Raw genomic sequence first — 15,797 nt, 5'->3', positions numbered from 1 at the left:
TTTTCTACCCGGACCATTGCAAGTGCTTTACAATTGGTCTCCCCAACTCTCCGCCAATCTATTCTTCACACTGCAGCCAGAGTGATGAGCCCACGACAACACAACCACATCAAAACACTCTCCTCCTGAGTACCTCCAAGTGCCCCTTGACACTCCCAAGACACAGACTAGGTGTATTAACCAAGCATATAGTGCCATTCTTCAGTCCTCTCGTCACGGTCCTCCCAAACACATCCTTTCAAAGCTCCTGAAATTCTCCCCAAAGGTCACACTGTCACTCAGTTCTGTGCCCTTGCACACACAACCTTAATTCTTATTAGTACTACCCATGATACACATAATATGTATACCCCTCACCCCCATGCCACATGGCAAATGACAAAGACTTTCTCCTTGGACCAAGCTCTTGATGGGTGCTTCTGAGCCATTTTTGATTAGGCTCGATCCTTGGGCCTTGTCCTCAAGATCCCAGTTTTAGCTAGAATCTTGCTAAATTAGTTTAGTAACAACCTACACCCTTGATATGTGATCACCCTCCATGTCTGATCAAACTTATTCATCCCCCATCCTCCCCCAGGTGATATCAGATCTATCTGACCTGCCCTCAGTAAGAATCCTGTTAGATCAGTTTAGCAAGAATCCATCCCAACCCCTGACGTTCCTCTTAGTAATTTTCCATCACTGACATGCCCACCCCACCTCCACCCCAAACCTGCTCCTTGGCTGTAAATCCCCAGTTGTTTGTGTTGTATTCAGAACTGACCCCAGCTCTATAGTGGAGTTCCTTTTCCCCTACTGCAATAACTTCTAAGCAAAAATCTGTCTTTACCCCTTTAACTGCTGTCCAGCTCTGGTCTTAATATAAACTCCCTCAGTATTTATCCTTCTGGAGTTAGCTCAAATGCCTCACTACCTTTTGGAGGTCTTCCCCAGGTACCTTCAGGAAAAGTTTCTCTGTGTTTTCCTGGTACCTTGCTCATGTCTCTCCACAAAGGTCACAAACTGGGGACTCAAATTTCTCTTTTTTCCCCCTCTTTCTTTAATTTACTACTACTATAATTATAACAATAAACAATTAATTATTGCCATTTTCATTTATTAGTTGATAGCTCCTAAGAAATAGGAGACTTCATATAAAAATCCAGAGTTCTAATTTCCCTTGACCAGTTGAAAGATTGCTAACATTGGCCCCACACTTTTGCCTGGCAACTAGTCAGCTGGGGCTAAGAAATGGCCCCCTGCTTTAGGAGGGCCTGAACACTTGACCTGTTTCCCTTCTGTATCACCTCCCTGGCTCCTACAATTCTAGCTCTATTATAATGATTATTAGTGTTTTCACTACTTGCAAAAATCCCAATTATTTTCAAGGAGGGGAGCTCATGGAAAAAATGTATATATATATTTTTTGTAGAAAAAGTATATTAAGTCAGTGATGTATAAGGAGACCACAGAGAAAAGTAGCAATAAAATATTTTATGTATCATAACCACTACTGGCCTTTCAACTAAAGACACTCTTTAAAAAAAAAACCAAGTTATTATTGAAAAGTCAAAGTTAAGTGACATAATGTTTTGATAAGGCGCAAAGTGGGGAAAATTATTAGTAAACAAATGACTACTGTATTTGAGTTTTATTGGTTAACTAATATAACCGGTTTAAATTAATCACAGCCTGAAGGGGGATTTCCATGTGAAGGAACCACTTGCTTCAGCAAAAGGGGGAAAGGTGGAAAGAAGCCTCCACAAACAATCCTACATCATAATTTCAGTGACCTCAATTGGTGACTAGCTGGGATAGAGTAATATTGGCTTGGTAACTGCCTCCTGGGTGTCTGAGGCCTGAGACTGACGTCCCCAGGGAAGGCTGCTAGGAGCTGGGCTCCTCCCCCACAGTGCTCAGCAAGGGCCTGGGGGTGCTTCAAGCACTGGACACAGGTAGCACTGAAGGACAGGGATCCAGTCAACAACATTTTATCTGCAAACTGGTTAATGTGCCCCAAGCAGGATGGAGTTGACTGTGTATCTTGTATTTAACGTCTCTTTAGACAATAATTTCACAGACTGATAGATTCTAAAAAATTACAAAGTCTCATTCAAAATAATAAATTGCACCTTTCCAATGAGAACTTCCTTATTATTTGATTCCCAGCAACATTTCCCTCATTCCAGGGTCTATACATATTCAGCTTTGGGTCCAGACATCAAAGTTCATCTGGCTTGTTGATTTATCTCCACTCTCTGATTTTCAAGTCTTCTATTCTGTATGTTTACAAATTCTTCTCACTCTGGTCCAGCCCTCCTTTCCTCCCTCATCAAAACTTCCCCTCATTCTTTTGAACTTTCTTTGAGGCTTGCCTCCTCCAGGAAGCCTTTTCTGAGTAATACATACGTCTCTGATAACTTGGTAAGGAGGGCAGCACAGAGAAGTAGGAATCATGTCCATGAGTACAACCTCTCCCTGCTTGGGCACTAACCACCTTGTGTCCACAGAAAAGCTAGTTTAGTTCTTTGGCCCTCAAACTTCTTATCTAAAATACACAGCAAGCAGATGATCCGATTCCTAGGATCACCTCTGGCTCACAAACTCCTACCTCATTTCCTATCAACATTCTCAACTCCAGCTACATTCCTGGTGTTGTACTAGGCTCTGTGAAGCAGGCAGAGAGACACTGATTTCTAGACAATGAGAATTCACAATCATTAGCTACAGGATGTAAGAAGCAGACGCATGACCACGCACACAGAGCTGAATGTAATAGGGTCATAGAGATATTATGGGAAAATATACTCTAGAGACCATCTACAGGTTAAAGAGCCATACTCCTACAAACTATTACCCGAAGTGCCTCAGAGACAAGGTGCCTTTACATTTATTTTCTCTAACATCTAGAATAGTGATGTGAATAGCATTGGCGTGGCAGAGACACTGGAAAGCTGTTGTATGTTCCTCATCATAACTGTGTGAATGTGTGTCTCTCAAAACAGAGACCCTGGGAAGGGAAAGAAAATGTCCATTTCGAAGTGAGAGAGTGGCATGGACTTATATATACTACCAAATGTAAAACAGATAGCTAGTGGGAAGCAGCCGCATAGCACAGGGAGATCAGCTCGGTGCTTTGTGACCATCTAGAGGGGTGGGATAGGGAGGGTGGGAGGGAGGGAGATGCAAGAGGGAAGAGATATGGGAACATATGTATACGTATAACTGATTCACTTTGTTATAAAGCAGAAACTAACACACCATTGCAAAGCAATTATACTCCAATAAAGACTTAAAAAAAAAAAAAGAAAATGTCCATTTACCAGCACCTTCTGAGGCCTCCATGCTCTCCCCTGTTGCTTTCAGTTTTACTTCCCACGCTTCTCCTACCTGCTCCTCCTCCAAGCATCCAGCCACAGGAGAATATTCATTGCCACCTGTCCCTATTTTGTGTTTCTACTTCCAGGCTCTTATTCATCCCATTCCTGTTACTTCACCCCTGGACGCCCCTCCCCATTTAAGTTTATTAAAGGTCCTGACTGAATGCCATTCTCTCTACACAGACTTTTAGAAACATTCTAGCGTAAAGGATGTCTCTAGCATTTATTTGTGTACACGATCATTCTGCATATTACATTTGGACTTGAAAAAAAATAACACATTTGCTTCTTATCGCTTCAGCTTGGTTGTGCATTCCCAGAGAATACAGTCACACGTCTGCCTATGCCTCACAGAACCTAGTACAGTGCCTTGCATGTAGCAAGTGCTTAACCGTGTTCATTGGTTGCAAAATCCTTCAAGAGCTCAATTGCCGCATATGGTGGAAACGTGAAGAGTAATGGTTGTCCACACATCACGACAACTCTGTAGAATGTATGATAAGAATGTTTCAAAGACAGTGCAGCAAGGAGGATTTAACCCTATTACATCATCTCCATGGGCTGCCTTCTGTTGGCAGCTCAAACCTACCTGACTGGTATCTATGGGGCACGGAATGAAAGAAGCTTGGGAGAGGAACTGGGTGGTACCCAACAGGTCTCGAACTCCTTCAGCATCACGTTTATACTCTTTGACAGGCTCCAATCTCATCTTTTCTTTTGGAAGTAAGGCTTCGTAGCAAGGGGCATAGCCAGAGGGAGGCAGGAACTTAAATTCTCCGTGACGTCCCCCCAACAGGAAACGTACTCTGTTATTTGGAGAAACCAGGAAGAGAGAGGTTAAAAAATATATATGCCAGCCCAAATAAGTGAAAGTTAAAGATCAGCTCTCCCCACCCAAATTATTTTTTGGGGAAGTGAATGATTTCAGATTCATCACAGCAAACACTCTAAAGTACACAACAAAGCAGTGGAGAGAAAGCTGTCAATTCATAATGTTCATGATTCTCCGTTGACCATGTCAGCTGAGTTCTTAAAAATGAACTTATACTTTAAAACCACTAGATTTTAAAAATCAAGTTCATCTTACTCTAGTAGGGGAATCATTACTGTAGCTATTATTACTACAGTTTGAAAAGAGTAACAGTGATAATGATGATGACATTTTCTGAAAAGATCACATTCAAACTACAGCATGAGAACTTTAAGTATTTTTACTTGAGAGAGTTTACTCACACAATGATGAAAGAAAACATGATATAACTATTTTGGGAAAATAGGACATTCCCATTTTAAGGTTCAGGTAAAAGATCAAGTAACACGAGAGTATTAAGCAGAAATGGTATATATGCCAAGAGGCATTAATAGAAATGATAACACTGAAGAGGCTGCAGTTCCCCAAAATAGCCATATGAGGGCGACTGTGAGGAAGCATCAGCAGGTGGTTACAGTCATGGGGGGGCCAAATAGGCGTCAGGTGTTTGCTCACTAGGGTCACAGTGCCTTCTCAGGGGCACCACTGCCTTGCTGCCATCCAGGCCTGATGCTCTGGCCCACTCCAGCAGTGCCCACAGGGGCCTCCCAAGGAAGAGGGAAGGATCCTTGGGGGGCCACAGTCATGGCAGGCACTAATTACCAATAAACTAAAGTCTTTCAATATTTTAATTCAGCATTCTGGCTGAATTTCAGCCCCATATGTATTATTAAGTTAGGGTTAGGGTTAGAGCCCATAGATCCTCTGCAAGAAGAGGGTGAAAGTGAGGGTCATAGGCTCTTAGGTTTGGGACTAGAAATATAGCTTTTGCAGATCAACTGCAACCATGTTAAACTGATGAGAAAATATGACTGCAATTTTAAATAATTAAGACATGGCAAGATACACAGCCATGCAGGATCAACAATAATTTTACATAGGAAAAATCCATCCATACACATAGCAGCTACATTTATTCACTCCCTCCCTCTTTCCCTCTGTGTAACAACTATTTACTGAGCCCATACGACTTGCACTGTTCTCCATACTGGGGATTCAGCAATGAACAAAGAATACCCTGTCCCTGGTGTCATAGAGCAGGCATCCAATGAGACAAATAGGATAATTACTGATTGGGAGACATCTGATGAGGGAATAAAGAGGGAGAATGAAACAACTCGGGGAAGGAGGAGGGTCCTAGATTGGAGGCTAGAAAGGCTTCTCCGAGGGGGAGATATTTTTATTAACCCCGAGGGAAAAGGAGGAGCCAATGAGTTCAAAATCTGGAGGAAGAGCATTCCAGGCAGAGGAACAACATGTGCAAAGGCCCTGAGGTAGGGAAGTGCTTGGGTGGAGGGCAGTGTGAGTGAGAACACGGAGAGCCCAAGGGGCTAAGAGGTGAGGTGGCAGGGGGTAGGGCTAGATCAGGCAAGGTCTCTGAGCTGGGATTTTCTTCCCGGTGAGCAGCTTCTGAGGGATTTTAAGGAGGAAGAAATACAGGATTCTCCTAGCTGCTCTATGGAGGAGGCACCTGACACCAATCTAGTCCCAGTGAGACATGGGGGGGGTGGGGTTGGACCAAGGTGAGGAAGGCCAAGCCAGAAAGCAGCAGTTAGATCCCAGTTTTGTTAGGAACTGGTGACGGAGTGAGCCTGTGTGTGTGGAGGGGGGTGAGGTATATGTGGGAAAGGTTATGATCTAGCAAAGCTCTAACAACAACACTCTCCACTAGATCTCACGTCCCTTAACTGGAATATTCTGGTGGGGCAGCCTTGCAAGAGAGTCTCAGTGTTGGCTGAGTAACTGTAATTGTGTGTAGCCTAATGACAAAACTGGAAAATGAAAATCTCTCTGAGTAAAAGACATTTAGGATTTCCCCCCCCTTACCAATATAAACAAAATCTTTATCCAAACAGCATTTTATAAAATGCTGTTTTAAAATTAATTACAGAAATCATATGAAGCCTCCCACTTTCCCATTTTTAAGTAGTAAGCAACAATGATATAGAATTAGAACCACAATTGTCCCTTGTGAATGTTCCTACGTTAAATGTTATATAACAGGGCACAATCTATATGTATTAAGACTATGAACAATGATATAAGAACAAAATTGAGTCATTAGCCTGCAATGTTACTAATTTAGTAAAACTTCAGGAAATAATGACTAAGACTAAAAATTTATTGAGAACTTTCCAAAATTCAATTGCAACATAACAGATTGTGTTACTGAGATGTTGAAACTATGGGATAAAACTAGATTGTTTTGAACAAAGAATTTGTGTGGGAAGTTTTCTGCTTTTCCCTTCTCACTGAGCATCCTTCCTGTGAAGAGCTGAAGCTTCCTGGGAGCATGTACAGCAACTGTATTCTTCGTTACTCACTAGCGTACAGATTCCAAGGCCAAGCAAATGATCTCTTATGAGGACGTCTAGATGGATTTAATTATTCATAAGCTCTCTTGCCAGTTCCATTTAGTTTTAGCACTTCTCTTATGCTTTAAAATCTGCTGTTGTCTTCTGGATAGATAACAAATCAAGAAAGGTGGAAAGCCAGTGTGGCACTTAGGTGCTGCTTTTATATTCAGTTATTAAAAGGAGAATGATAATCTGGTTTTACAGCTTAATCCTATCACCTCGAATGGCCACAAAGACTGTAAAATGAAAAATTAATGTAGCCAGAAATCAGCGTTTACTGCTTACTGAAGCATTCGTCTTCCAACACCATTATGCTGTGCTTCAGTGGGCGGAAGGAATGGTTCTGGGTAGCTTCCCAAGTCCTGCCAGACAGGAGCCCTGTTCCCCAGCAGGCGGGACTGGACGGGAGCCGGTGTGGGCACACCCGCCATCTGTGGATCCTTCCCTCGCTGCCCAGAGTCTGTGGGAAGGGCTCCAGCAAACCACCACCAATACTGGTGGTCCTCATGAACTCTCTCTGGGACACCCAGATTGTCCATGTCAAAGGAAATAATGGGGATAAAATACAGGTTTAAAGGAAACAATCAAAAGAAAGAAAGAAAATACCTGAAGCCCACTTTAATTATTTGAGGATATTAAAATAGGATCCCCTCTGTCTCCATTTTAGCAGAGGTCCCAAAGGCAACTAATTCATAGGATGTCAATATTTTCTCATCCTGAAGTGAAGTGCTGGACCAACTATGAGGATCCATCAAAAAACTGTGAAACCTTTTCAGCTTTAGCCCACCCCATACCTCCACACTGATAAGAAAGGCAAAGAAGTCGTTTGGAGAAAACCATCAGGGAGAAAGGGATGGGAGTTCTTTCCCATCAGGAGTCAAATGAGGGCTGTAAGGAACTCCTCAGAAGTTTGTGAGTACCCCCTGGATGTAGTGAGGGTCATATCTGCCTAGTGATAGTGAAGAGCAGAGGGGGAAATGAGCCAGCTGCCAGCCATCAGAAAGGAATTCTGGCTGGAAAGGCAAATGACTGAGCAGAGATCAGAAACCCAGGAGCTGGGGGAGGTAGGAGGCCCATGCAGCTGGAGGGAGAGGGGAGGGGGGAGGTCTGGGGTCAGCCAGAAGGGAGCAGCCAGCACAGGTGGTAAAGCCAAGTCAAGGGAACTGAAGTTAGATGCTTCCAGCCTGGTGCTCTCCAAGAAAGGTACAAAAGAGCCTCAGAAGAGAAAGAAGCAGCAATTGTGCAACCGCTACAAAAGTCCTGATGCCACAAGGCAGCTGCACCAACTCCATCAGATGTGCCCATCCCCCAGTCATCTTGGGTCTGGGCTGGACCCTAGACCCTGGAGGGGCATGAGAAAGGAGCTAGCTAACTGAAGAGGAGCCCGACCTCAAACTGCAGGGGGAGTGGTGTCGGGCTCAAATATTAATTGGATACAAATCTGGAGTTTTTATACTACTCAGAAGATGGAATTTTTTTTTTTTTTTTTTTTTTAAAGTATTGGCAAGGGCCTCCCTGGTGGCGCAGTGGTTGAGAGTCCGCCTGCCGATGCAGGGGATACGGGTTCGTGCCCCGGTCTGGGAGGATCCCATATGCCGCGGAGCGGCTGGGCCCGTGAGCCATGGCCGCTGGGCCTGCGCATCCGGAGCCTGTGCTCCGCAACGGGAGAGGCCACAACAGTGAGAGGCCCGCATACCGCAAAAAGAAAAAAAAAATAAAATAAAATAAAGTATTGGCAAGATGGTCCCTGGCCTTAAAAGAAGTAATGAAGGCTATATAACTGGCCCAAGAACTTACCCAGGAGTCCAGAGCATGGATTTGAAGGGGTGGAAAGAGAAGCAAAAAAAGTTACACCTATCTAGTCTGCTTCTTCCAATAAATCTGTTATCTGGCACTTACTGTTTATCTTTTAAATCCTTTGAAATTTAAAAGATTTAAATTTCCAATTAGAATATAAACTTCTCTTCTCTAAGTATATTCTTCCCTGCTCCTTGGGTTCCACTGAATCTCTCAGCATCGCAAAAAAATGTTAAATTGAAAATAAAAAGATAATTTAAGAACGGAGCTCATTAAAATTAGTTCTTCTTTACCCTCCAATTTTTCTCTACATTAATAGATTTAAAAAATCAATTTCATTTATCAATTTAATCTCTTCCACTAAAGCACATGTATCATCTTCTGGGGTTCTTCCTATAACTCAGACATGCCATCAGCTCTGCAAGGTTTTTTTTTCTTCCTAAAGTGATTACAGTCAGTGACTGTGCCCTTAGATTTCTCCACTTTAGAGATGAGTAATAGCTTCAGTAATAGCCGCCTGGGAGTAGTGAAGTTTGAGGATGTGTAGAGGAATTTTTTATTGACTAGACTAATTTTAAAAAAACAGAGAAAATTGCATTGAAAAATCCACATTAGCATTTCCAATTTCATCTTTTAAGATTTGTGCATTTTTGTTTGCCAGTTTGCAGAAGAGATGAGAATACCTATCACAAATCCCCAAGTTTGAAAGACTGATCCATGAAAAAAAAATAGAGTAAAAATCAAGACAAACCTTTGCTATGCTCAAAAAGGATGTCTAGGTTTCCTTATTCATAGCGTACTAGCAAACTGTGAAATCATTTTAGTCTACTAGATGTCCCATTATTCTTAACGAATCCCTCCCAGGAGTTGGGATAGTTTTCCAAAGAAGAAAAAGATACAGGCTGTGGTTAGGAGGAGAAAGAATTAGCGAGCTTCTGCTGACCTAAATTCAACTCATAAGTCATGATTCGTAATTGCATCTTTAGTCCATATCGTTAAGACGGGAGAAGAATTTGAGTTATGTATGCTCTCACATTCATATTTCTTTCTGGCCAGTGCCTGATGAAAGCCCAGGGCAACCCAGCCAGCACTCATCATGTTCTCTGCAAAAGTATATTTATCTCAGTAATAATTTCCACAGCATTGACCACAGCAAGCTGGAAATAGCTAAGCTACTGGTTACCTGAATTTTAGCCAAGCCTGGTGGATACCAACAGAAAACAAACAGCAACCGCAAATACCAACCATCTTTGGATAGTGTTGCTTTTATAAATGAGAACGGGCTGGTAAAAGATTTACATAAGAAGATTAAGTAGATCTACGGGGAATTTAACCATAGCTATAAAATATATTCTACTACAGTGACTAAGTCATCAATTTTCTGCAAAACTAAAAGTAGCTCCCAAATTTCACGACACACTGTGGCTTCTGTGTAATGTTCTCTGTGTGGCCCATGCCATCAAACCGCTTGGCAGGGTGAGATTATCTTTTAATAAGAGCTTCCTGGTATTTAAGTAATTCAACCTTTTGGGTGGGCTCCAAGGTACACATGGCTCATCCCAAATTCTGTCCCAGAATGAATAGGGTTGTTACACTGAGGGCCTGTTACACTAATAATACCCTCCACAAACAAACCACAGCGGGAAGGAAACTAAGGAGGCACATTCATAATAGTTAGAAAAGAGAGCACATATTGATCTGTGGATTTTATTAGTAATTACTCAGGCTGCTTTTGACTTCACTGTGGGTAAATCTAATTGAAAAAGGTTTTGCTCTCCAATGACTGCTGGCAAGGACAGCCTCATCAGGTATTATTAACAACATAGTTTTTAATTATAAAAATAATTGTGGGGTCACAAATTCAAGACAATGACCTCGGTAAAGACTGAGGAGGAAAGTGGGGCCGTAGGAGAGAAATCTAATTTAGAGGCCTCACAGAAGTTGAAAGTAAATATGAGAAACAATTCTCAATGTTTGTATGATGGGAGAAGAATCTCTTTCTAGATGGGAATAACCTTGTACCTTGCTGGGAGGGACACTATGAAACTAGGCAAGTACTCTACTATATTAGGTGAAAACAATAATTTCTTTTCAATTTTGTTATTAAACACATTTATTTTCAATAAGGTACTTTAACTTGGATTAATATCTTGTTTTCTCTTTCTAGCTTTTTGTACAACTGAACTAAAGTAGTACAGAGAGGAAGTGCTGGGTTTCAGCACCAAATCATATTTTACAAATTGACGTAAGTGTAAGTACTGGTATATTGATCTCATTTGCTCATAAGTGAAAATAAAAGAATTGGCTACACCAACACAGGACCAGCACTGACCCTGAGCAAAGACTTCATGTGATGGGCTGGGATGTATTTCAGTAAAATGTATTTCCCAAGTATGCAACCAACTGTGATTCCATCTCTCCTCAGACCGTATCAGGTTCTGAGAACCAAAGACAGGAATATGACACAGGTGATATATTCCTGATAGAAAGGAGGCTTAAGAGACATCAAGTCCCCTGATATAACTTTTCAGCTTACCCTCATTCAACTGCTATGAGCAAGAGGTTCTTATGTCTAAGCTGTTAACTTTTCAAGTCAATGCATCTGGACCCCTAGTTCTTAAGTTCTCTGAGCAGTTGTGCCTTCTAAATGGGTTAGACATCTCATTGTTCTTATCTTGGAACTCTGCTTCTTTTCTCCTGTGCACTGGAAGGATGCATGATCTGCTGACCTAGACCAAGATACTAGAAACATCTTCTACATATGAATACCTTTCAGCCCCCTATCTCTTCCCCTGCTAGCCACAATCTTTGCAAAGAGAAGATTTCAAAAAATCCCCAACAACAAAAATCATAGCACACTCAAAAATCCCTATCTCTATGACCTGAGGAGGAGTAGGTGGATGAGTTAATGATTAAAAGTCATGCAACGTCTGAGATCGGATATACTGTTTGCTAAACACAGAATATGCAGAAAAGTCCACTAGCCAGCAGACTGGCAAAGACCTCTTCTCTGGAGAGTTGACTTCTAGCTAAGCACTTCTCTCAGATGAGATGCTTGGGAAGTAGGTGAGCTTTCTTTGAAAATTAGTGAAACCCAGTGAGTAGGATATGGTCAAAACAAATAAAAAAGGGAAGGGCACTGATGTTGGGTGACCAAGGCCATTAACTACCCAGGCAAATGCAGTCCTGAGAACTGACTGCTCAGTGACCTTGCTTCTCCAGAGAAGGAACTGAGCCAACAGGTGGATGATCCAAATGCTGTTATGTTGGATTTAGATTTCTGCTCATTCTCTTTGCTCCTGGTGAATGGGGTGGGAAAGATGTATGATGGGGCTTCTGCTGGTTTTCCCCCTGATTGCCAGAGGGCCTTTGTTCCAATCAGTTTTCTCTGTGTTTCCAGTGCCTCTGTCTTTCAATACCACTTCTTGTTTTCTACATGCTCCCTATGGATAGAAAAAGGAATGATACATTCTGTCACACTTCAAAAGGGAGAATTGGGGTGAAATTCTCATGGAAATATTCTCAGCACAGAGAAACACAGATAAAGAACTCTCAACTCTTTAGAATATGGTTCCTAAGGTTGATGTTAGAGTCTCTGGCTTAACCTGTGATGGGCATACTTACAGCCTTAGTAAGGTTTTACTATAGTGATTCTCCATTTGTTACAAGAACCTCAAACAATGAAAATGCTTAATTTCAATATATTATATCCATCTACATGGGTATGTTTATAAATATGTCTATATATGGGTGTGTACCTGTGTAAGGATGTGTATACGGTGTTGCTATGTATGTTTGCAAACATACACTACAGGCGTAACTTGGAGATATTGTGACTTTGGTTCCAGACAAAACATAAAGAAGTATCACAATAAAGTGAGTCACATGAATATTTTGGTTTCCCAGTGCATATAAAAGCTATGTTTACACTATACCGTCATCTGTTAAGCTCACAATAGCATTCTGTCTAAAAAAAAAAGTACATACATTAATTAAAAAATAATGCTGTTAGAAAAATGGTGTCAATAGACTTGCAGGCTTGCCACAAAGCTACAATTTGTAAAAATTGCAATAAAGCAAAGAGCAATAAAACGAGGTACACCTGTACTGTATACCAGCGGTCCCCAACTTTTTTGGCACCAGGGACTGGTTATGTGGAAGGCAAGTTTTCCATGGACAGGGGTTGGGGAGGGATAGTTCAGGTGGTAACACGAGCAGTGGGGAGCAGAAGATGAAGCTTTGCTGCCCACCGCTCACCTCCTGCTGTGCGGCCCAGTTCCTAACAGGGGGTTGGGGATGCCTGCTGTATAGTATGTATGTTTACATATCTGTGTCAAATTCCAAAAGTTGAATATCATATCCAAAGGATAATTCTTTATTCCTAAATAGTCTATTTAATTGAGACAGAATGAAAGTTTTATCCTTTTTTGGAAAATATATGAATATGCCTTGATTTATCTGTTTTCCAGAGGTACTGAGACCTATCACAGTGGTTTCACTCTGGAAGTCCCATCAGTTGGATACTAGAAGCTCTCAGATGGATCTTTTGTGGTCCCAGCTTTAAGTGTCTGCTCTCCACAACTCTCCCCTTTTCATGGCCCTTTCCAATGGAAACCGGCGTGATTCTAACTGTATTGACTCTAGTCTCCCACTCAATCACTTACAATCTCCTTAACAAGCAGGTATCAAGAATGGCTAAGAAAATTTTGCGACAACAGAGTTATAATGAGGTCTTGCCTTACAAATTTTAAAATGTATTGTCAGACTAAAATAATTAATACAGCATCCAACTGGTACAGGAAAGGGGCAACAAATACATGGAGGCTAAACAATACATTATTTAATAACCAAGAGATCACTGAAGAAGTCAAAGAGGAAATCAAAAAATACCTAGAAAAAAATGAAATGAAAACACGACAACCCAAAACCTATGGGATGCAGCAAAAGCAGTTCTAAGAGGGAAGTTTATAGCAATACAATCCTACGTCAAGAAACAAGAAACATCTCAAATAAACAACCTAATCTTACACCTAAAGCAATTCAAAAAAGAAGAACAAAAAAACGCCCAAAGTTAGCAGAAGGAAAGAAATCACAAAGATCAGATCAGAAATAAATGAAAAAGAAATGAAGGAAACAGTAGCAAAGATCAATAAAACTAAAAGCTGGTTCTTTGAGAAGATAAACAAAACTGATAAACCATTAGCCAGACTCATCAAGAAAAAAAGGGAGAAGACTCAAATCATTAGAATTAGAAATGAAAAAGGAGAAGTAACAACTGACACTGCAGAAATACAAAGGATCATGAGAGATTACTACAAGCAACTATATGCCAATAAAATAGACAACTGAGAAGAAATGAACACATTCTTAGAAAAGCACAACCTTCTGAGACTGAACCAGGAAGAAATAGAAAATATAAACAGACCAATCACGAGCACTGACATTGAGACAGTGATTAAAAATCTTCCAAAAAACAAAAGCCCAGGACCAGATGGCTTCACAGGCAAATTCTATCAAACATTTAGAGAAGAGCTAACACCTATCCTTCTCAAACTCTTCCAAAATACAGCAGAGGGAGGAACACTCTCAAACTCATTCTACGAGGCCACCATCACCCTGATACCAAAACCAGACAAAAGTGTCACAAAGAAAGAAAACTACAGGCCAGATGAACATAGATGCAAAAATCCTCAACAAAATACTAGCAAACAGAATCCAACAGCACATTAAAAGGATCATACACCATGATCAAGTGGGGTTTATGCCAGGGATGCAAGGATTCTTCAATATATGCAAATCAATCAATATGATACACCATATTAACAAATGGAAGGATAAAAACCATATGATCATCTCAACAGATCCAGAAAAAGCTTTCAACAAAATTCAATGCCCATTTATGATAACAACCCTCCAGAAAGTAGGCATAGAGGGAACTTACCGCAACATAATAAAGGCCATGTATGGCAAACCCACAGCCAACATCATTCTCAATGGTGAAAAACTGAAAACATTTCCACTAAGATCAGGAACAAGACAAAGTTGCCCACTCTCACCACTATTATTCAACATAGTTTTGGAAGTTTTAGCCACAGCAATAAGAGAAGAAAAATAAAAGGAATACAAATTGGAAAACAAGAAGTAAAGCTGTCACTATTTGCAGATGACATGATACTATACATAGAGAATCCTAAGGATGCTACGAGAAAACTACAAGAGCTAATCAATGAATTTGGTAAAGTAGCAGGAAATAAATTTAATGCACAGAAATCTCTTGCATTCCTATACACCAATAATGAAATATCTGAAAGAGAAATTAAGGAAACATTCCCATTTACCACTGTAACAAAAAGAATAAAATACCTGGGAATAAACCTACCAAAGGAGACAAAAGACCTGAATGTACAACACTATAAGACACTGATGAAAAAAATTAAAGATGATACAAACAGATGGAGAGACATACCATGTTCTTATATTGGAAGAATCAACATTGTGAAAATGAGTATACTACCCAAAGCAATCTACAGATTCAATGCAATCCCTATCAAACTACCATTGGCATTTTTCAATGAACTAGAACAAAACATTTCACAATCTGTATGGAAACACTAAAGACCCTGAACAGCCAAAGCAATCTTGAGAAAGACAAACAGAGCTGGAGGTATCAGGTTCCCAGACTTCAGATTATCCTGCAATGCTACAGTAATCAAGTCAGTATGGTACTGGCACAAAAACAGAAATATAGAACAATGGAACAGGATAGAAGGCCCAGAGATAAACCCATGCACTTATGGTCGCCTTATTTTTAATAAAGGAGGCAAGAATATACAATGGAGAAAAGACAGCCTTTTCAATAAGTGGCGCTGGGAAGACTGGACAGCTACATGTAAAAGAATGAAATTAGAACACTCCCTAACACCATACACAAAAATAAACTCAAAATGGATTAAAGACCTAAATGTAAGGCCAGACACTATAAAACTCTTAGAGAAAAACATAGGCAGAACACTCTATGACATAAATCCAGCAAGATCCTTTTTGACCCACCTCCTAGAGAAATGGAAATAAAAACAAAAATAAACAAATGGGACCTAATGAAACTTAAAAGCTTTTGCAAAGCAAATGAAACCATAAACAAGACGAAAAGACAACCCACAGAATGGGAGAAAATATATGCAAATGAAGCAACTGACAAAGGATTAATCTCCAAAACTTACAAGCAGCTCATGCAGCTCAATATCAAAAAAACAA

The 15,797-nt window shown here is 40.7% G+C and overlaps 1 protein-coding gene across 3 annotated transcripts in view; it reads right to left on the bottom strand.

The window, feature by feature from the left end:
• Nucleotides 1-15,797, bottom strand: part of RYR3 (ryanodine receptor 3) — a gene marked incomplete at its 5' end in the record, with an annotated part of 560,922 nt that overhangs the window by 217,235 nt on the left and 327,890 nt on the right. For all 3 annotated transcript variants that reach the window (XM_082617154.1, XM_082617153.1, XM_082617155.1), the window contains one exon: nucleotides 3,949-4,165. In XM_082617154.1, the coding sequence (XP_082473280.1) occupies nucleotides 3,949-4,165 (217 nt within the window). The remainder of the gene's footprint in view (nucleotides 1-3,948; nucleotides 4,166-15,797) is intronic.

This window comes from Mesoplodon mirus (genome assembly GCF_964341445.2).
Source record: "Mesoplodon mirus genome assembly, chromosome: 4".
Classification (NCBI taxonomy): domain Eukaryota; kingdom Metazoa; phylum Chordata; class Mammalia; order Artiodactyla; family Ziphiidae; genus Mesoplodon; species Mesoplodon mirus.
The sequence above is the reverse complement of the archived record's forward strand: the minus strand, read 5'-3'. Positions and strand labels throughout refer to the sequence as shown.